This window comes from Condylura cristata, unplaced genomic scaffold (genome assembly GCF_000260355.1).
Source record: "Condylura cristata isolate star-nosed mole 26May11 unplaced genomic scaffold, ConCri1.0 scaffold00006, whole genome shotgun sequence".
Taxonomy (NCBI): domain Eukaryota; kingdom Metazoa; phylum Chordata; class Mammalia; order Eulipotyphla; family Talpidae; genus Condylura; species Condylura cristata.
Genome location: NW_004567107.1, coordinates 6538902 through 6560245, shown reverse-complemented (window position 1 = coordinate 6560245; position 21344 = coordinate 6538902). Strand labels below are relative to the sequence as shown.

General features: G+C 38.7%; 2 protein-coding genes across 2 annotated transcripts in view; both read right to left on the bottom strand.

Moving 5' to 3' along the window:
• SCAI (suppressor of cancer cell invasion) overlaps positions 1-8026 on the bottom strand; it is a 106006-nt gene extending 97980 nt beyond the window's left edge. The window contains exons 1-2 of the mRNA XM_004677341.1: positions 7899-8026; positions 7155-7199 (exon numbers count right to left, since the gene is read on the bottom strand). Coding sequence (XP_004677398.1) covers positions 7155-7199; positions 7899-7951 — 98 coding nt within the window. The 5' untranslated portion in view covers positions 7952-8026. The remainder of the gene's footprint in view (positions 1-7154; positions 7200-7898) is intronic.
• A 2685-nt stretch (positions 8027-10711) lies between these two features.
• PPP6C (protein phosphatase 6, catalytic subunit) overlaps positions 10712-21344 on the bottom strand; it is a 29861-nt gene continuing 19228 nt past the window's right edge. The window contains exons 3-7 of the mRNA XM_004677339.1: positions 19673-19738; positions 18336-18477; positions 15430-15509; positions 15042-15251; positions 10712-14041 (exon numbers count right to left, since the gene is read on the bottom strand). Coding sequence (XP_004677396.1) covers positions 13793-14041; positions 15042-15251; positions 15430-15509; positions 18336-18477; positions 19673-19738 — 747 coding nt within the window. The 3' untranslated portion in view covers positions 10712-13792. The remainder of the gene's footprint in view (positions 14042-15041; positions 15252-15429; positions 15510-18335; positions 18478-19672; positions 19739-21344) is intronic.

Sequence of the window (21344 nt, the reverse complement as noted above, 5' to 3'; positions counted from 1 at the left end):
AATTAGTCTAGAAGTGGGCCTTCCCTGTTGGTGCAGTGGGTTAGGACGCAGCACAACAAAGCTGGATACAGCCACTGTAGCATGAGTTTGATCCCCAGTCAGGGAGGTGACCCGTGGCGCGGCAGACCCCTCCTGTGTCCCGCTGCTCCCCTCAGCAGTGCACTTTGTTGATCTGCCTGTTCTGCTCCCCACTGTCTCTGGTGAATCCTCTCACTGCCCCTGCATCTCTGGCCTGTACCCCAGTTCTGTATGCATAAATAAATAAATCTTTAAAAATGAATATATATACCTGGAAAAGAATTTGTTTCCACTACCTAAGTGCCCATCAACATCAACAGATGAGTGGATAAGAAATGAAGGCTCTTATGCCAAGTGAAGTCAGAAAGAGAAAGATAAATGCTTTATACTCTAAACCAAGCAAATGAACAGACAAAACTAAACCAAATCTTATTCTTGGATTCTGACTATAGAACTGAGGTTACCAGAAGGGGAGGGGGAGTTGGGAGCAAAAGGTGGAGGGACCTAGTGGACTGAGAGGGAGGATTATGGGTACCTGGGTGGTGGGCCTAGTGTGGCAACACACATTTGGAGAGGTATGAACATGCAGTCCCAAAACATAAATACTGCCGCACCTCAAAGTTACCTCAGTTTTAAAAAATAGATAATAAAACAAAAATAATTTGCTTCCAGACTACAGAAGGAATTCTTATGACTATACAAACAATTGATAAAAAATTGACAAAAGACATGAATAGACGTTCACCAAAGTTGTCATACCACTGGCGACAAATACAGGGTGCGACATCAACATTAGCCAACAAGGTAAGAAAAATGAAAATTACGATTATGTGGATGGCGCAGCCCCTGGAACTCTCTAGCGCCCCTGAGTGCAGACCATGCGGATGACTCAAGAGTGGACATAGGCATCAAAACCCATAAAGCTGTATACTCTATGTACAGTTTATGGTATGTAACTATAGAAAAAGAAGGACAATAACCAAATACTGGCAAGGGCATGGAGCAAATGAAATCCCACACATTGCTGGTGGGAATGTCAAAATAATATAACCACTATGGAAAACACTCTGGCAATATCTTACAAAGTTAAACATACACTTACCATATAAGACCCAGCAAATCCATTCGTAGGCATTTACTCAAGAGAAATGAAAGCACGTGTCTGCACAGAGACGTCACTCAAATGCTCCTAACAGCTGTAGTCATCCTAGCCCCACACTAGAAACAAGCCAAATGTCCGTCAACTAGCGTAAACAAGTTGTAGAAAAATCATACAATGGAACACCTCCTTAGCAATAAAAAGAAATTAAATACAGTCACACAGTGACAGGGATAAAACCCCAAAGCATTATGTCAAGATTAACTTATATAAAATCATAGGAAAAAATCAAACGGCCATGCTTTGAGGAAAAGACCAGTGGTTGCCAGAAGCATGATTACAATGTGCAAATCCGGGGATGGGAAGCACAGCAGTTACAATGTTCTATCTGACAACTGAAGTGGGGGGAAACATAACTATATATATTCATGAAAATCATACTGTACACTTAAAATGAGTGGATTTTGTTATATGTAAATAATACCACAATAAAGGTGATTTTTAAGACTGGAAGGAAAAGCAAAACAAAAATGTTTAAACAAGCCATAGTCACAGCTCTTTATTGAGTCAATGTAAGACAAGTAACTGTAGTAAGCACTTCACATTCATTAGGTCATTGGATCCTCTCAATAAGCAACTCACCCAAATTCTCCGGCAAAGAGTTACTGTAAGACCTACACTATGTGAGGCTGTGTTCACTCCAGGTGCTAGGAGCAGAACAGGAAAGAAGACAGATAAAATCCCTGCACTCAGCTTGTACGCTGCTAGGGAGCACCCATCCTAGGTGTTAAGGCAGGTAACCCGCAGGTAACACTGTAACCCGCATCTCGCAAAAGAGCAAAGAGTTTCTCAGAGGTTAAACACTTTGCCCAAGAGCCAACGTCAGTATTTGGAAGAGCTGGGATTCAGAGACCAGGGTTTCTCAACCTCAGCATCATGAGCAAACTTAAATGGGTAATTCTTTTTTTTTTTTTTCACATTTTATTTGTTTTACTCTACAGAGTATAGATGAATAATTACAATTATTTCTGTTAAATATCAGGTAGTGTTAAATAAGTCTTGGTCTTCTGTTCTCTCCCCTTTGTATAGTAGCCTTTACTGTTTTGTTTCTCTTTACTGAGTTTGTTTTTTTGGTTTTGAGATACAAAACTATTTTCCTCTCAGGTGTTAAAATGTACATGTATCAAAAGTACTGATTGGCATTGTTGAAATTAATATATATAAAAACTTCCATATATATATATATAATATAACTTCCCAAAACTTCTATTCAATTTTTTAAAAATTTTAACATCATTTTGTGCATTTTTTCATCTCAGTTGTAATCCCCGTGGGCTTCTCATTACCAGATCACCCGTGTGCCATCACCACAGTCCAGTGCCTGTCCCTCCCCCCACTGTTTTTGATCCCTAAAATGGGTAATTCTTAATGTGCGGCTCCATCTGTGTAATATAGGGAATTGGGCAGCATTCCTGGCCTCTCCCCCCAATGCCCCTAGTTACAACATCCAAAAATGTCTCTAGACATTGGTAAATGTCCCCTGGAGGCAAAATCTCCCCCAGCTGAGAAACACTACTTAATCTCTAACCATTGCCACCACTGCCCAGGTTTTTAAAAACACCTTTCTTCCCAGACCTGACACTGCTCTGGTTCAGTTCCCGAATTCAGCTCACTAATACCCCGTCAGCAGGCAGTCTATATGCAAGCGGTACTCACTGTCATTACAACAATCACATGACACCAAAAATAACCCTCTAACCTCCGGAACTAAGTGATGTCCAGAGAAACTGTTCTCATTACCAATATGCAGAATTACTAGAGCCCCTGTGTATATATGTGCACATATATGTATGTGCATGTAAAAAGTAATATACACAGTTATTATTGCGTGTGCACTGTAAACTCTGTGTGTCTCTGTCTTGCCCACTAATTATACGTGCTGTTCCCCAACAGGGATCCTATCTCCCTCATGTATACATCCCTAAAGCCCTGAAGCATTTCAATGTTTTTGAATTCAAATATAATTCAAACAAATCACAAATACCATCAATGCTTGGATTCCTTTACTTTAAACATATCACAAAAAAAAAAACCCCAAAACATCCAGTAAAACTTTAATCACATGAATCCTATCCAAACAACAGATCTTGTTCCAAATAGGATCTGAAAGAATTCTCTAACTCATCACTCAGACATTATTAACAGACACACTGAAGACTTCAGACTTTCCCAAAACCACACATACCCGGTTCCTAATTCTATAATTCTTCTCATTCTAGTATGGTTTATCAGGGCACTGAAGAGTATCACATTATCTTGGACCACCAAAGGTCGACCCCACAACGGCTCCCCTGCCATCAAGTCATTTATTGGTTCACTACTGTTTCCTGAGTACCCCCTCGATAGTAGGGACACAAAGATCAACTAAGATAAGGAAAAAGAAGTGTTAATGGGGAAATAAAAACACAAGGGAAGAAAAACAATAGGATGTGAAGTACTTGCTTGTCTCAAATGATCTTCGTGTTTTGTTTTTTAACTGCCATATAGTCTGGTTTGCACAAGTAGCATTCTCAAAGAACTCAGTCACTAATGTTTATCAAAAAGAAAGGCTTAAGATCAACTATTCTAAAAACTGGCAACTGTTTTTGAAAATATAACTGAATAGATAGTAGAAGAGTTAACAAGTCTGCACGGCAGGCCAACTTAAAGGAATACCTAAGGCTGAGTGCTGCAATTAATTCACCTTTAAGTATTCACCATGAAGCCCCATCACTTGATGCTGAAAATTTCCATGGCCACAGTAAGCAGCTGATAATAAATAACTATAAAAAATTTCTGGTGACACCCATTACATCTTTTCTCTATAATCTATCTTTAGGGCTGTAACAGGCCATTTTTGTTTTCTATTTTTAGAGAAGTCCCAGAGCTGTTTTTTTGAGTCTCAGTCTTGCCCACAGGACTTCTTTGGAGATGTATGCTGGCTGTCCCTTCAGGTTAACATCCATCCCTGGTGAAGAGCTGACCTTAAGGAGACACTGAGAACACACACCCTCATGATTCTTGACTGAGACTATAAGCTTAAACTCACTGCTGCCTGTGGTTTACCAAATCCTGGGCACAGAAGTAATATTCATTGAGAATGACTTGATGACTGAGTCATTCAATACTCCAGTCAACCATTTTCCAAGTGCCCCAGGCTCCTCCAGGTACTAGAGATAAGCAGTGTTCTTACAGCTTATTCATCTCCCTTTATCTCTGATCCTACAAAACCATCAGTGAGCTATAGCCCTAAATCACACACTTTGGAGCTCTAAAGAATGTTCACTGACATTATCTGAATCTAGTTCAGGATCACTTAAAGAAACCATCTTTAAACACTCACTACCATAGCTAATATGATATCATTGGGATTTCCACACACACACCAAATATACACACACACACACACACACACACACACACATATGTATATTTATGTAAATATATGTGTGTGTAAACATAAATATGTGCACACACACATACATATATATTGTAGTATCCCCATCATGAAAACCAGTGAGAGAAATTTTGCTTAGATCCAAGAGTTAAAAAGCGTGTGCTTCTCTTAAATAACATATGTTTGCTTTTACAGACACCATGAGTCTGGAAGCTAAGCTTTATTTTCTTCTTGGCTGTGTTCTAGGAAACTCAGAGTCAAATACGGAACCCACCTTTAATGATTGTGCAATACTCTATAGTCTGTATGCTAACACTGCCATTGGTTTAATTTTTTTATTATTCTTCTCTCATTTTTCTTTGCTTAATATCATTATTTTTACACCTTTAGGCTACACACATACACATATACAAACACACACATATACATACAATTTGAAAAGAGGTAGGAAATTAAATATATTCTATATATATTGCCAAACCTGAAATTTATTGTATAATTCATATGTGCCAGGCAGGGTACTAAGCCCTTTACAACCCTAGAAGCATTGAACTATTATTATTTCATCATACAGAGGAGACAATTGAGGCTCAGAGAGGTTCTTTAACTTGCATATGATCTCACAATTTATATTTGACAGAGCTAGGATTCAAATTTAGCCCAAACACAGGAGATGTGTGTACAAGCTGACATGGCAGCAAATAAAGTTGGGGGTGGGGGGGTGGGGAAGGATGGCTGCACTGAGTTGTAATGGTTAAGCCAATTCTTAAAATATCTTAAACCTATTTGCTTGTCAAGCAGCAGAAAGAAGGTATGCTGGAGAGGAAGATAAACCATGTGCAAAAACCCAACACAAACAGGAGCTAAGTTCTGGGCATGGCAAAGAGAATACAGAGCTACATTCAGGAATTAACTCATTGAAATATTCAGCAGGAAAATAAGTCATTTAATACTAGACATTCAATAGGCCCATTAGTGAGAACTTGCATACCTAGAATAGTAAACTATGGTTGGAAAGATAGGAAGAAGGGAGGTAAAGTTAGTCTCAGTAGGCTAACCATCCTAATTATGGCCAATAACCAATGGGGGAACCACAGAAGGAGCTTAATAAGCAAGAGAATTACTAAATCAATTCACATAGTACAGTAAATGAATTACAGACTTGAACACATAGGGCGCCCCACAAAAAGGTTACTACCAGGGGCCAGTAATGGGCTAGCGAGAGTTAAACAAGGGCTGTCCAAAAGAAATTAATGCAAGTCATACATATAATTTTCAATTTTCAGGCAGCCATGTTAGAAATATCAAAAAAAGTAAAATTTTAGTAATGTTTTTATTTAATCCAACATAGCTATGATTTCACTATGTAATCAGTACAAAAATCAGCATTGAAAAATTTACATTTTTTTTGGTGCTAACCTCAAATTTGGCATATATTTTCTACTTAAAACACATCTCATTTTGCCATGCAATTTTGATTGGAAATACTTCATTGTTATTTAAATTTCTTCAAATTTACAGATGAAAAATTAGATTCACATACCCAAGCTGTTCCACACATACTTACACATTTTCCCAAAAGGAAATGTGTTTCAGTTTTTAAATTTAAATTAATTACAATTAAATTACATTAAAAATTCAGCTCCTCAGTCATGTGAATAACATTTTCAATGGTCAGCCACACCACAGGAGGCCACCACCATAAGCAGTGCAGGACTGAGAGTGCCCAAGGAACTTTGGCCACTGGCATTGCCACCACCGGCATTTCACACCTTGCTACTGTCCCAACATCAATAACTTACCAAGTATTCATTGTGACAGGAACCCTCCTCTCACATCTTCACTGTCTAGCTAACTTCCCTAGCCCAGTGCCTACAGAGCTGTTAGGCAGGACCGGACACATGGAATGCCCTAAAGATGTTTATGTGGTATATATGTTTTTCTTCATGATTCCAGGAATAAGCCACTTGTTTACAGACTATGGAAGCCCTTTGTTTCTACTTTCCTATGGTTCAACTGTTTATTAGACTCTGTACAACGAGAAGAGACAAAGCAATAATAAAACCTATTTTCAACTGCATGTTTATTAGAGGCATTATCGTATAAGGTCAGGGCGCAAGCTGTGGAAGCAGACGCCTGGATTCAAAGGCTGGGCCTATTATTTTTTTAGAGGTATGAAATATCTGCCTCTCTATGCCTCAGTTCCCTCTTCTGCAAAACGGTGGGCTGCTTAGAGGAATACAGAAGAAAATACATAGTTAGATCCTGCACATAATACCTGGCACATAGTAGATGTTCAATAAACATTAGGTTTTTAAACAGAGCTGGTGGGGAAGTTGAAATTATGATGACTGTAAAAGAAAACTGTAAATTTTCTTATTATCCACATCTCTTTCCCGTGTTATCTTGGAAGCAATCAAAAAAGGTATATAGGACTTTTGAAGTCCTCAAAACAAAAAAATCTTGCATGCATTGCATTCATTAGGACAGGAGCTAAATAAAAACTTCATCCGCTGACAGTATATAATTATGCAGTACAGCATAGGTGTAGCCAAGCAAATGGAAAAACACGAAACAAAATAGGAAGGCCTTTTGCCTTACCTGCTTTTCCGTTTTCGAGGTGGTTTCTCCACTGTGCCAGTCAGTCTATAGACAAACAAATAAGATGGTAACTAAAAGTAACAAACAAGAGCCCATCTCCAGACCCTACTGTGCCGGCCAAGAATTCAATGTGCGCCCTCCAGTTTACAGGCTCGCTAAAGCCACACCTGACCTCACCGACGCCTTATGCTCTTTCCCCTATTTACCAAGCCATCCTGGGACTCACTGCTCCCCTAACGTCTTCTTGGCAGCCCAAACCCCGCTCTGCCTCCGGAGCCCTCGCTCCATCCTCAGCAACTATTTGTCACAGCCCAGCTCCCCCAAATCACCCACCTCCACCTACTCATTGTCTGCCTCGTCACCCCTGCAAGCCCCTCCGACCTCCCCTTTGCCGTGCCCACCCCTTGGCGAGCGCGCCGAGCCCCCGAGAGCCCCGCCCCTCCAGGCCCTGCGCCCCCCACATTCCACGGCCCCTCCGCGGGGCGCGCGCCCTGCCCCTCCCGCCCAGCGCCCCCAGGCTCACCCCTCCGCACCCCATCCCTCACACGCCCCTCTCATCCGACCTCGAGATCGCGATCGCCGTCCAGGCAGCTCCTCCGCCCTTAGGCGCCCCCCGGAGCGCCCTCAGCCAGAACCCCCCGCCCCTCCGGTCTCGGCGCCCCGAACGCTTCACCGCACCAAGCTGCTGCCCAGGGCCCGCTCCCGCCCCATCTGCAGCCCGACCTCCACCCAATCCCGGCCCACCTAGGGGCCAGGCGACTCCGCGGCTGCTGGGGCTGCCGGGCTCCTCTGACCATTCGGCTCCTGCTCCGCCGCGGGAGCTGCTCCGGCGGCCGCAGGGCTCGCTCGGGAAGCTGAGGCGGCGGAGGCTGGAGTAGGCGGAGAGGCGGGCGGAGGGCCTCGCGCCTCTGCCAGGCTTGCCGCCGGGCCCGCCTCCTCCGCGCCTTCCTCGGCTCCCATTGGCTTGCGCTCTAGCGCGGCCGAAATCCTGGATGTTGATTGGACGCTTGGGCCGTCACATCCCGCCACCCAGAGTTTGGTTGAGACTGCAGGTGGCGGCGGAGGTGCCTCAGTGACTGCTAGGAGAGCTGAGGCGACCTAAGCGCCACCATGCGCCGCGAAGTAAAAACTGCATCTTCGGCACGAGACACCTGCCGGCAGGTTCTCCAGGCGCTGCGTCCAGCATCCCACACACCTGCTGGCGCCCCCAGCACTGCACCACACCACGACCCAAAGCCAAGACCTGCATTTCCCAAATTTCTCTGGCAGGTGCAACACTGAGGCAGCTCTCCAAAATGAGTCTCATTTTTTAACCACCGCGTGCGCAGCCTGTCTGTCCATTATGCTGAAATGTCCTCAAAGCTCAGGTAGACTTCCTTGAGGACCCAGCCAGATATTCTTAAGAATTTGCCAAAATAAAATGTGGTTTAGTTGCTCAGTCTTCTGCAGAATGGATCACAAGCTTGGTTGCAGGGCTTCCAAGAAAGCAAGAGATTCAAACAATTACCTTGGAAAAAACCCTCAACACTGCAAACAGGACTGATGCCTTAACTGACAGAAATGTGTTCCATTTGGAAATGTCTAATAGAACTTGGGTGTGTGCTGGCCATCCTATGATACGGCACATGATTAAATTCTAAGCCAGTTAATTTTAAAATAAATTTTACTGATTTTCATTATTGACAGACCTAAGCATGCAAGACTGCCAGCACATAAGCACAGTACTAGTTACCTTTCCTTTTCTGCTTTAACAAATTCATCTTTGAAAATTAGCTCATTAACATATAAAATCCTTCCTTTAATGTGGTAGCCTTTCAAACTTTCTTCATTCCTTGTGCAGTAGTTTGGTAGATTCTTGGCATCTGTTGGAGCTAAGGCATAAAACTTAAACTATTTTCATTTTATCAGAACACTCATGCATCAAAAAAGTGACAGCCTAGAGGAGTACATACAATTCAGGGACAAGTCTTACTGACCTTCACAAATGGCAAAAATGAGGATACCAGTTGTTCACAAAACAAATTTACTCTATGTAAGGGATGTCCTTTATGATGGCTCTTTGATGTTAAAAGTGACCTTCACTCTACAAAATAATAACTGCATTGAGATTTCTTAAATGGCTTTGATGGGGGAATCAGCATTTAATCCCCAAATTAAAGAACCACAAACCACCTCAACCCCACAAATAATATCCCCAGTACCCACCATTACCATCACTCAGAAAAAGAACCCCAGAATCTCGTCACACATGGTGACAGGGGTTGTAGAGTGAAATATTAGGATCCTGATGAGGAGGTCATCAGCTCATTAGACTACTCTTAAAACATGACTCATGTTTCTAAAATATGGGTTAAATCTTGTGTATTTTTCAAGGTCTCTCATACTTGGCCAGTGCAACTATCGATGATGCCTTCTCAAGAACCACCCTCACACCATCTTTTTATCATGTATATTCTAGTTAATCTCCACGCCTAGGCTTTTACTGTGTATGAAATACAGATACAGTTCATCGAACTTCATTCTTCACATTTGTTCTTAAGCTGTACTGTGTTAGCAATTATTTATTGCCTTGGATTAATCTTACTTCCCAACTGCATTGAATTTCGGCAAATGGTATGATGAAGCCTCAATAACTGGCAGCTTTAAACCTGATACAGGGTGCTATATGTGAACTACTTCTAATCCTGAGATCAAGCCCACTTTAGACATAGAATTCTAAGATTCAGTGAAACCGAACTTCGACAGGGTGACTGCTACCACAATAATATACTTATGAGGGTTTAAGATACATTCTTGTGTGGCCTACATGGGTTCAAATTCCAACTCTCTTGGGCAAATCTGAGCTAGCTACCTAACCTCTCTAAGCCTGTTTCCTTCTCTGAAGGAAAAAAAAAAAAAGCCATAGAGCTATAGAAATAAGGCATGTGCAGCATCTAGCTAGGTGTGCTCAATACAGGTTAGCTACTCTTACTAACTGGCAGAGCAGGTTCTTAGATTTGATCCCAAAGCCTATATTCTTTCCACGAGCCCACAATGCTCCAGTCCATTCCAAGTTTAAAGCGAGTGCTGAGAACAACAGTGGGTGCCCAGGGATTGAATGGAATATACTTAAGTAGGAAATAATTTTGCTGACACAAATTCATAAATTTCATGCATTTTTAAATTAAGAAAGCACTTCAATGATCTTAAGCCAGCATAAGCTTACTCTCACAGGGGGAAAATGTTACATACCCACCGATTAACAAGGAAACAGAACACTGTAGGGGGATAAGGAACAAATCTTCCCCAAGCTTCTACTGTGTTTAGCATAATACTAAGGGAATTTGCAAACGATTTTTAATGTTTACTGCATACATTTCATCAGCATGTCTGCACACTGTAAAAACGCAACTGAAAAAAATTTGACTATCTCATCAAATCATGATGCATGATTTTGGGTCCTGGATCCAAGATGTAACAGTGATTATTGTCTTTAAGGAACTAAAACACTTAGCTCAGAGTCAAATACAGAACAAGAGAGAGTTTCACTTCTGTTTACTAGTCAAGCAACCAAGAGAAGGAATAAGCATTTTTAATTTAAACTGTTATATAAAATGCTAACTTCTTGTCAGAACATACTACAGACTATGCATCAGTCTGACAAACCTCCTATAATCTCTTTATTAATTTACACTGAGAGAATGTAGCACCATTCACCCAAAGAACTGAAGGTGCTTTACAGACATGAGCATTTAAAAAACAATTTACATTTAAAAATCTGGATTCTTGCTGTTAAATCTCTTCAATTCCAGATACACAATGTTCTAGAAGATAATGGAAAGCACTTCTACTTCTGACAATGAAAATGGCTCAGAGTTCGGATTTGCTTTCACAATACAGGCATTTTCAAAAACTGGTGCTGGGCTTACAAAGCAGAAACACAAATCTTAATGCATTTACAGTATTTCAAACCTTATTTCAAGAGCAAATCCAGGGTTTAAGACGTCAAAAATCTTTCAACAGTTGTAGACATCCAGACGGAGTAGGAGCTGATGCAGGTTGCATATTAGATGTGCTCTTGATCCAGGCTTTTTAGGATCACACCAAAAGAACACATTTAGAGTGGTGAGATTTTTCAGGAAAAAGCATTAACCTATAAAAAGCTAGCCAAGAGCATATCAGGCAAATAAGGAAAGAGAGTAATTGGCAATTAAAAGTAGACAGTTCTCACTAGAGCCTAGGATACTTTATTAGAAACCAAGTATATTATAGGCAAATAAAAATAGTTATTACCCCCATTAATACAACACAGGGAATTTTACATTCAGCCTAGAGGGAGTAACAGATGCTCCTGCCTACAAATCTATGACTTGCAAGTTATCTCCCACCACATGATTACTCGATATAGTACATAGCCCTTATTATATTAGAGGGATCCAAATATTCCTTTCAAACTTAAAATCCAATACATTCACTCTCTTTTTCCCTTTACAGGTCTAAAAACTGTTCTTTCATGCAAAAAGCCATTATTCAATTAAAGGGGAAAAATTAGGCAAAACAGAGATGGCAATTAAGGAACGGACAGAGTATTATTGGCACATGCCCAACTGGTGACAAACAAAAGCAGTACACCATGACTTAAAAAAAAAAAAAGTCACATTACAGGGATAACTAAAGCAACTACACCAATCTGAGCTAAGGAGAGTCAAATGGGGAGGGAAAGCCGTGGGCTACTGGCTTGATTGGTACAAACTTAAAAGCAATGGAGAGCAAGCATTTAAATACAACTTAGGGTAACAACAACAACAAAATACTGCAGAGAGCTGTTAAAGACCACACCAAGTTGTCTGTGTCATTAGTTTCCAGTGTTTCACATTTACTAAAATACATATCCCTGTAAGATAAAAATACCTTTCCCCCCGAATTACACTGGGGTCAGGGCAGTAACACAAAGTTACTGACCCAACAGTTCAAGTGTGTACAACAAATGTCCTTGCCACTTCTATCGTACAGCTATACAATTAAAAACTATACAAGGAGCTGGGTGGTTGAGGGAAAAAATAAAAAAGTATTGTGCTCATTTAATAAAAGAAAACCCTGATGAAAAATTATGTGCCAAGAAGCTTAGACTATAAAGATTTTTATTGCATTTTTAGGTGACCTGGAAGTTCCTCTCCTGACAGGGAAAAGTTGGTTTTCAAAACTACCTGAACAGATGCTAAAGTGCTTATTAATTGGCTGGCTTCACAAAGATTTCCTGGAATGACAAAAATTAATTATAGTAGTAAAGGGATACCAACTATTTCACAGAATGGTAAATTCCAACAGCGTATGACCGACCATAGTCCTAAGAGATACTGAGCACTTGTCCTTATTAGTGGACAGCGCATATCAAGAACTGATCATCACAACCCTTTGGATATTCAAATTACTTACAGAAAGCCGAAACATGGTATCACAGACCTTTACAAAAAAGGACAATTTGTTTGTTTCTACACTTTAAAAATTCTGCTTCAGATTACATTTCACAAATACAAGAGTCTCCTGACTTCAACCTTTCCAGTTGCAGTTAAGAAATGAACACTTTCTAAAGGTTAAGGTCAAGTGTTACAGCAAGAGAAGAATGGTTCCTATTGAAAAATACATAAATTTTACTGAATGATGCTTGTGATAGATTGTAAACTGGACTAACCACATTTTACTCAACTTTGTATCAGATGCACACATCAGCATTACATGTATTAAATGTTTTTCTATTACTATAGAGGATATAAACCAAAACATTAATATGGCAGTTATGTTCTTAGGCACAGTTTAGTGATTTTTTAAAAAATAAATAGTATTGAATTTCAGTTGAATAAACTCAGTTAAACTCAATAACCAAAGGGTCAAGGACTCTGATTAGGAAAAAAGAAAAAAATAATAATTTTAAGCTAACAATGTAAGCTGTTTAAAATTTCTAACACTTTAACCTATCTGGGTTGTATTTAAGATTATTTTATTAAAAAATACAAGGAATCTGAAAAAAGATCAATACAGTTATCTTAATGTACAAAGTCATAAGCTGTAGCAGTTTTTAGCTAAAATTTAAAAACACAACGAGGGCAGCCCTTTAGACCAATTTATTTTATATCCATTTAAAATATCATCCAACAAAGGACAATGACGTGTACAGCTGGGACAGGTATACATAACTCGAGGCGTCTGCAGTCCATCGTGCCCACTCAATAACAACTTTGCTGCTGAAATTTTTCAAAACTTACCAAACTAAAAAACAAATGCTGAATGATACAAAAGGAAGAGTATTTCGGTGTACTCTGTTCTGTCAACTGGCTTTTTTAAAAAAGGAAACATCTGGTTTCTCCCAGACCAGTAAATAAGCAAGAGCTACATGCAGCAGTGTGAGTATTAAGACATTTCTTAAGTCTGCTCAAATGAGTCCAAGGTGGGGATGGGATGAGGAAGAAAATTGATAGAAAAACATTGCTATCGATATCATAACAAACAATAAATTTAGATAAATTTAAATTAAAAAAAAAAGGCAAGAGGCAGCATTTCAGCAGCAAAGTGCTCAATAAAAAGTATATTGTAGAGGGTAATACACGGAAGTTGGGGTAATAAGAGGGCAGAAAATTGGGTCAGCAGGATGGGTGAAGGCCTCAAAGGAAATACGGCGTCGTCGTTCTGGGAGGAATAACACGTTCTGAATCTGGAACTGCCCGGAATAACTTTGGTTCTCTTGTATTTACATCTTTGAAGACCATGATTGAAGCAATATTTCCACATCGATAGCAGTAATTAGGAGCAGACCATACTGTTACCAACTTCTCATCAAACATAAATTTATATCCTTCGTGCACTAGTTGGTGTGCTCTGCAGATGAGTTTCAAGTTGTTGATATGAACAAACTGCAATTTAAAAAGGTGTCATTAAGTGTTTGTTTTTAAATCCAGCCACATATACAAGAAAATAACCATTTAAATATAAATCTTGTTGTTACTAAAAGTTCTCAAGGATAAAGATATAAATCTTGTTGTTACTAAAAGTTCTCAAGGATATGCCACAATATCCCCAATAATTTCAATAAGCTATAAACAGTCACGAATGATTATGTCTTAAAGAGTTATAGGAATCATATAGTCACATAAATAGAAGTTTCTAGAAGAATTTTATAAATATTATCAGATATGAAACAAAGTTTCCTTTTTTATCATTTAATAATAAATGTATTGCTATTGGTATCAGGCATTCAATGAGAACCCTACAGCATGGTTCTTGCAAAAATTCGGAAAAGATATTTACTCTCCTTCTTTTGAAACTTAAAGAAACTTATGTTCAGACAGGATAAATAACTTACCTAAGTTATGCTGTATCAGTGGGATCAGAAACTAGCTCTCTGACTCCATTATGATGGATTACTCCCAATGTAGGTCCCCGGGGCTGAGGGTGGGAGTGAGTGAGTGTGTGTGTGAGTGAGTGTGTGTGTGTGTGTGTGTGTGTGTTTCAGTGAGAATAGTTGATCCTCAAAAATCTGCCTATTCACAATATACACATTTCAACACATCATGCCACAAACCTAAAATATGCTACGTTAATTAATCTCAATTTTAAAGTATTATATTAGTATCTATCTATCCTTGCTATCTCATTATTCAACTGAAGTATTTGAAAAAGGATTATCTATTTTATAAACATCATCAAGTGGATACTGAAGGAAGTTGCTTTCATGGTGCAATCTCACTGAGCCATTTTAAAAAAGTATAAATGATAAGCTAGATGAAAAACTTGGTATCCATAGCTGCCACAGTTTGCACAAACTAGACAAGAAGTAATCATTATTGCTACCATAGTTTTTTCTACAGTCCATTAGCAGCCAACAAACTATTTTTCCAAAAATGTTGGGTTTACCTCATTGGTGACCTTTGCGCCAAACAGCCAACCTGCTCCCCGGGGGCTGATTGCCCAAGTATCCACATCTTCAGGATCTGACCAAACAAGATCACAGAATGCTCCTTTATGAGGAATTTCCTGATTCCGTTCAATGGTTCGAATTTGATCCAGTGTTTTGATATCAGGAGATAAACCACCATGAACACACAAAATCTGCTCATCTATTAACTACAAAAAGGATAAAAAAAAAGAATTGAGTATTTAATAATAAACTCAGTCATATTTAAATTCATCAGTGAATGCTAATGGTAGCGATATAAATGAAGTGGCAATTAGAAAAAAATATGCGAAGTGTAATGGCAGGGAAAAAATACCTGAGGTTTCAAAAAGATTTCTATCAACTTACAGCTGCAACTGTGAGCATGTCGAAAACTTTGGTACAGTATCTCCAGGCATTAGCATTTCCGTATTTGGTTTGGCACTCATCTATGAAAAAAGTGTAAGAACTCTCATTAATGAAATTCGAAATCTGCCAATAAAAACAAACAATATATTCAATATTGAAATAGCCACTAGAACAACAGAATATTCAGCTTAAATAAGGACACCAAGTTGTAAAACATATTTAATTCCAGTAGTCCCTCCATGTAGAGCCAGAAGGATCCTAGATGTCTGTTTTTTTTAATGTATTTTAAGTATATGTGTGTATATATTCACACATGTGTGTGCATATATATGGATATATATGGGCATATATATTTATATATCCATTCATGCATATATGTGCCTCCTAATAATGTGTTCCAGTTGTTCATTGCAGAAGGGACCATAAGAAACAGCAAAAATTACTGGTCAAAATGTTATAACCATAAAGAATGAATATTAATTTCACATAGCCCAATGCAAATGCTTTCATCTATTATATGCTATTAATACTAGCCAATTCTATCAAATAGTGTAATTTACTTAATGTAACTTCCTTATTCCAGAAAGATAATAAAGCAAACTAAAGTATTTTAAGTGCAAGAATATGGACAATTCCTTTCTCAACATTTCTTAAACCTAGGTTGTCTCTTCTGAGTTTTTGGTCAAACTGTACAACTAAATAATGGAGCTCCAGCAAATCCATCCATGTAACCTGATTACTGAATGCCAATCAGGGCCTGACATTTTCTCATTGTAACATTCTCTCACTATCTACAACAGTTAACAGGGTTTAATTCTCTTCTTTCAATTAATACCATGTAAGCTATGCTATTTGACTTCTTCCTTAATTTTGGGGGGAGAAAAAAGGACGTATCACTATTGCCTTTAGTACAGCTGGAAATCATACAGGACAGAAGACTATGGGGTATAGTCAATCTGCCTGATTCTCTATATTGCTATGACCCTTCCATAAACTTGCTATTAGAGACAGATTCTGTAATCGCTATGACCCTTACGTAAGGGTTATCCCTTACATAAACTTGCTATTAAAGACTTCTATCACTGAACGGTTTGCAGGCAGGAATCTGCATTTTCATCTTGATACATATACACAGCCTTTATTTCATATTAACTACTCTGTATATGTCTGTCAGTGTAAACTGCAGACCTATTTTCTTTACTACTTTGAAATCAGTACTCAGTCCTGTGATGACTAAAATTACCTCACTCCTAAGAAGTTAGTGGGCTTCCCTTTACTAAACAGAGCCATAAAATCAATTAGATGAGAACAGCTTTGGGAACAAAATACAATAGTAGATGTCATTTTCTTCAGTCAAGACATCTTAATTAAAATGTCATCCTTCTTGGGCCCTCCCTATTGGTGCAGCACTATGAAGCTATCCAAAGCCACAGCAGCAAAGGTTCATCCCTGGCCAGGGAGGTGACCCACATGATGCAGCAGACCTCTCCTTTCTCAACGCTGCTCCCCTCAGCACTGGGTTTCTACCTACTCTGCTCCCCACTATGTCTCTGGTGAATCCTCTCACCATCCCCCACACCTCTGGCCTGTACACCAGTTCTTGTGTGTATAAATAAGTAAATCCTGTTTTTAAAAAATCATTCTTTCTTTAGTCTTATACTGATAAATGTTGGTCAAATTCTAAGGTGAAATTATTTGTGTAACATTAATGTAAGCAGTCAGAGTCAATTCCTTTCTCAGAGTCAACAGTATATATCATCTAAATTATCCATTATTTTACAAAGGAACCAAAACTTTTATATAAAATAGCGTTTGGTACTCTGAATGAAACCAGAGGTAAACTGTAGAAAGGAGACAAATACTAGCTATCTAAGTTTTCAATTATTAAGAACAAAGTTACAAGGAAACAATTGTCAAAATTCCTGAACTTAATAATGACTGACATGTTTAAATGTAAGACAGTTTAGCCCATGTGTATAGTGACAGAACACAATTCAAAAGAATCTAAATCTAAAAGGTTATAAGATCAATATTTTCAAATCTCTTAATATCTACCTTAATTGTGCTCAAATAAGATTCCTATCAATAACCTTAACACATGTCAATCAGAGAGATTCCAAACCTTATTTTTTAAAACGTTCATAAAAGTTTTATGACACACAAGTGTGATACATATGTGTTACAGATATTAATGCATATATAATAATGTATACACACACATATATGTAAAAATCACATTCATTCAACTATGTGTGTAACAATAACTTAAAAAACCACCCAAAGTCCAATGTTAAAGGGACTGGTTAAATCAATTACAGTAAATCCATACAATGTAATACAATGCAACAGTAAAAATATTATCAATGAAATTACACTGCTAGTCACACTATTGTGACAAAAGCAGGTATAATAACCCCATTTCAGGATAGTGTGTACACACATGTATGCATACATATACATACACATATAAAGATGATAATTCTCAAACTTCAGTGTGCAGAAAGAACCTTCATCCTTTTTTTGAGAAACTTTTACTTACTGAAGTAACATTGGCTTACAGAACCTTTACCTTTAGCAGATTCTAGAATCCCACCCCACAAAGTCTGCTGTGGGGCCCAGCAATCTAAATTTCAAATAAGCACCCTAATGTTTCCAATGAGATAAACTGAGGACTTTGAGTAAACTCCACTTTGAGACACGGATTTAGAATGATATACAGCCCCAAAAAGGATTCTTTCTATGGTAAGATTTTCAACTGGTTGCGAAAACTGTAAGAAGTAAGAAAGTTAAAAGAAGATATTTTCTAAATTTTACTATAATTAGTTCATATTATGACTTGTATGACTTTTTACCCCCAAAGCGGAAGGTAAAACAATATTCATAATTGGAAAAATAGAAGGTCTTACCATAAAATCCATACACCTGTGTTATCTGTCTGCTCTCATGATTTCCTCGCAAAAGTGTAATACGATCAGGCCATTTAGCCTTTAGTGCAAGAAGATAAGTGAAGGTCTCCAAACTATAGTAACCTCTGTCTACAAAATCACCCTGTAATGTAAATGTTTACAGTTACAAATAATACAGCAGCGATAATATTTTAAAAATTATACTAAAGTGCACAAACTGGAGTTCAAAATAATAACTCCCAAAAAGAAAAATTAAGTCACACATTTGAAAAAAAAATAATAAAAATTTCAAGTGCAAGTAAATAAGCTGTTCCACTAAATATTTGTGCTAGTCTTATGGGTCAAGAGAATCCTATAGGAAAACTGCTGTGCAATCCTCAAGGATCTCCCCCACAAAAACCACAATTTTCAATTTTCTACTATTAATTAATTGATTTTTCTAAAAGGTCAGTGTGAAAAGTTCTGAAATTACTTTTAACTGTGTAAGTAGAAATACCAACTTTTTTTTTGGCAAAAGCAAGCACCATAGGACCCTCCCTGGTGGCACTGCAAGAGAGCTGCAGCCTCCTCAGTGTGAGTTCGATCCCCAGCCCCGGAGGTGATCCACATGGCAGAGAAGACCTCTCCTGTTTCGCCCACTGCTCCTCTCAGTAATGTACTTCATCGATCTGTCTTCCTGCTTCCCACTCTGTCTCTGATGAATCCTCTCACCACCCCTGCACCTCTGGCCTATACCTCAGTTCTGTACGCATAAATCTTTAAAAAAAAAAAAAAAAAGCAAGCACCATAATTAAAATTAAGTGTTCTAGGTTTAGCTCTGTACTTGTTAACTGCATGTGGTCATACATCACATTAATATTTTGTTTGGTCCGATATTAGATCAATGAGAAAACAGCTAAAAGAATGTGAAAGTGGGGCTCACTGGTGGCTCAGGGGTTAAAGTAGGGGCTATTCAGCTATCACCAGCCACTGCAGCATGAATTCAAACTCCAGCCAGGGAGTGACCCACATGGCACAGCAAACCTGTCCTGCTCCCCTCAGCAGTGTATTTCAGTAAATCTACCTGTTCTGCTCCCAACTCTGCCTCTGGTAAACCTGGTCAACCCCTGCCCTCTGGACTGTACTTCAGCTCTTATATGCATAAATATAAATCCTAACAACAACAAAAAGAATGGGAAAATGACCCAGAAACTTTCAGAAGTAATGAAAATGATAAAAGGATTCAGAAAAAGGTCTATAGTAACACTGTATTCCAAAAGAAAAATAAAAAAATATCTTAGTAGCTAAAGCGTGTATATGTTTATTCAGCAATCCACCACAAATTAATTTAAACATACCATAAATATGTAGTTTGTATCAGGAACCTGGCCTCCAGTTCTGAAGAGTTCACAAAGGTCATAAAACTATAAAAGAAAGACAACAGAGACTGATTACAAATTCCTGCAAAGGAGTAAAATAAAACTGAGAGCAAATGTATAAAGAAGTTTACTAGTTCAAATACTGACATTTATAAAAAGAAATAAAATATAAATAAGCCCACAACTCCCAAGTCTTCAAGGGGGTGAGCACCAAATAAAGTTTATAATTACCAGCACAGTATCATTAATGTTAGAGCCCTGCCCCCCAAATTTTTTATACATTTCCCAATCACTTCAGAACTTTGACATCATTTATGAGATACATACTCTGTATGTAAGGTAACCTAAATACTCTGCCTCATACTCATACTCAGCATCTATTGAGACAAAAGATAAGGAAACAAGTGGCTAAGAATTTCTTGGAAAAAGATGAATTTACATGAAATTTACTTTCTACCCTCTATTATTGGAAATGTAAAAAACTGTGAGCTACTCAAGTGGTTTTTTAAATACTATGTAGCCAAATGAGGATTTACAACTAAGTACCAATGTGAAATTTAGAATCTCCTCACTAGATTACACTGTTACAATGCTTGGCAGAACCAAAGCTTTGCCAATCCTGCAGCTCCAACTACAGAAGTGACAAAACTATACATTTCACATTTGATTTAATCAGTTGTCAGAGTTTATAGTCTTCTCAAATTCTAACCTTTTGATTAGCAATTATTTTATTTTTTCTTAAGATTTATTTATTTATGCATTAAAGAACTGGGGTACAGGCCAGAGGTGCAGGTAGTGAGAGGATTCGCCAGAAACAGAGTGGGAAGCAGAACATGCAGACTGATGAAATATACTACTAAGGGGAGCAGTGGGCATGACAGGAGAAGTCTTCTGTGCCATGTGGGTCACCCCCTTGGCTACAGATCAAATTGGTGTTGTGACGGCTGCAGCTAGCTTCGTAGTGCTGCGCTTTAACCCACTGTGCCACCAGGGAAGACCCTAACAATTATTTTAAAGAGTGAAATACAAGAGAAAGAGTTTGATGGTGCTTAACATGGGCTACCATGCACCTAAATGATTTTCAAATCCATTCTCAATCCCTCGGTAGCTTTTGAGCTTGACTCATTTTTCCCATCTTTACAAAAAGATCCAATCTCATAAAACTCTTAAAAAAACTGACATGAGACATGTAGAAAAGTACATTTTGTTAATCTCAAATCAAATGCTAGCAAGCATTGTACATTTGACTGTAGACAGTAAATCTGTGTGTTCTGCTCTCTATCTCTGGGGACTCCCTTCAACCCTAGTTCTTCTATGCAGAAATAATAAAATAAAAGGGCCCTCTATGGTGGTGCAATGTGTTAAAGCACAACACTACAAAGCTAGCATCTACTTCAGCACAAGTTTGATCCCCAGCCAGGGAGGTGACCCATATACTTCATCAATCTGCCTGTTCTGCTCTGTCTCTGGTTAATCCTTTCACCGCCCCTGCACCTCTGACCTGTACTTCAGTTCTGAATGCATAAATAAATAAATCTTTCTTTAAAAATTATTTAAAGGGCCCTCCCTGGTGGCGCAGCGGGTTAAAGCACAGCACTGAGAATCTAAAGCCGCTTCCGCATGAGTTCGATTCCCGCCTGCCCCGGAGGTG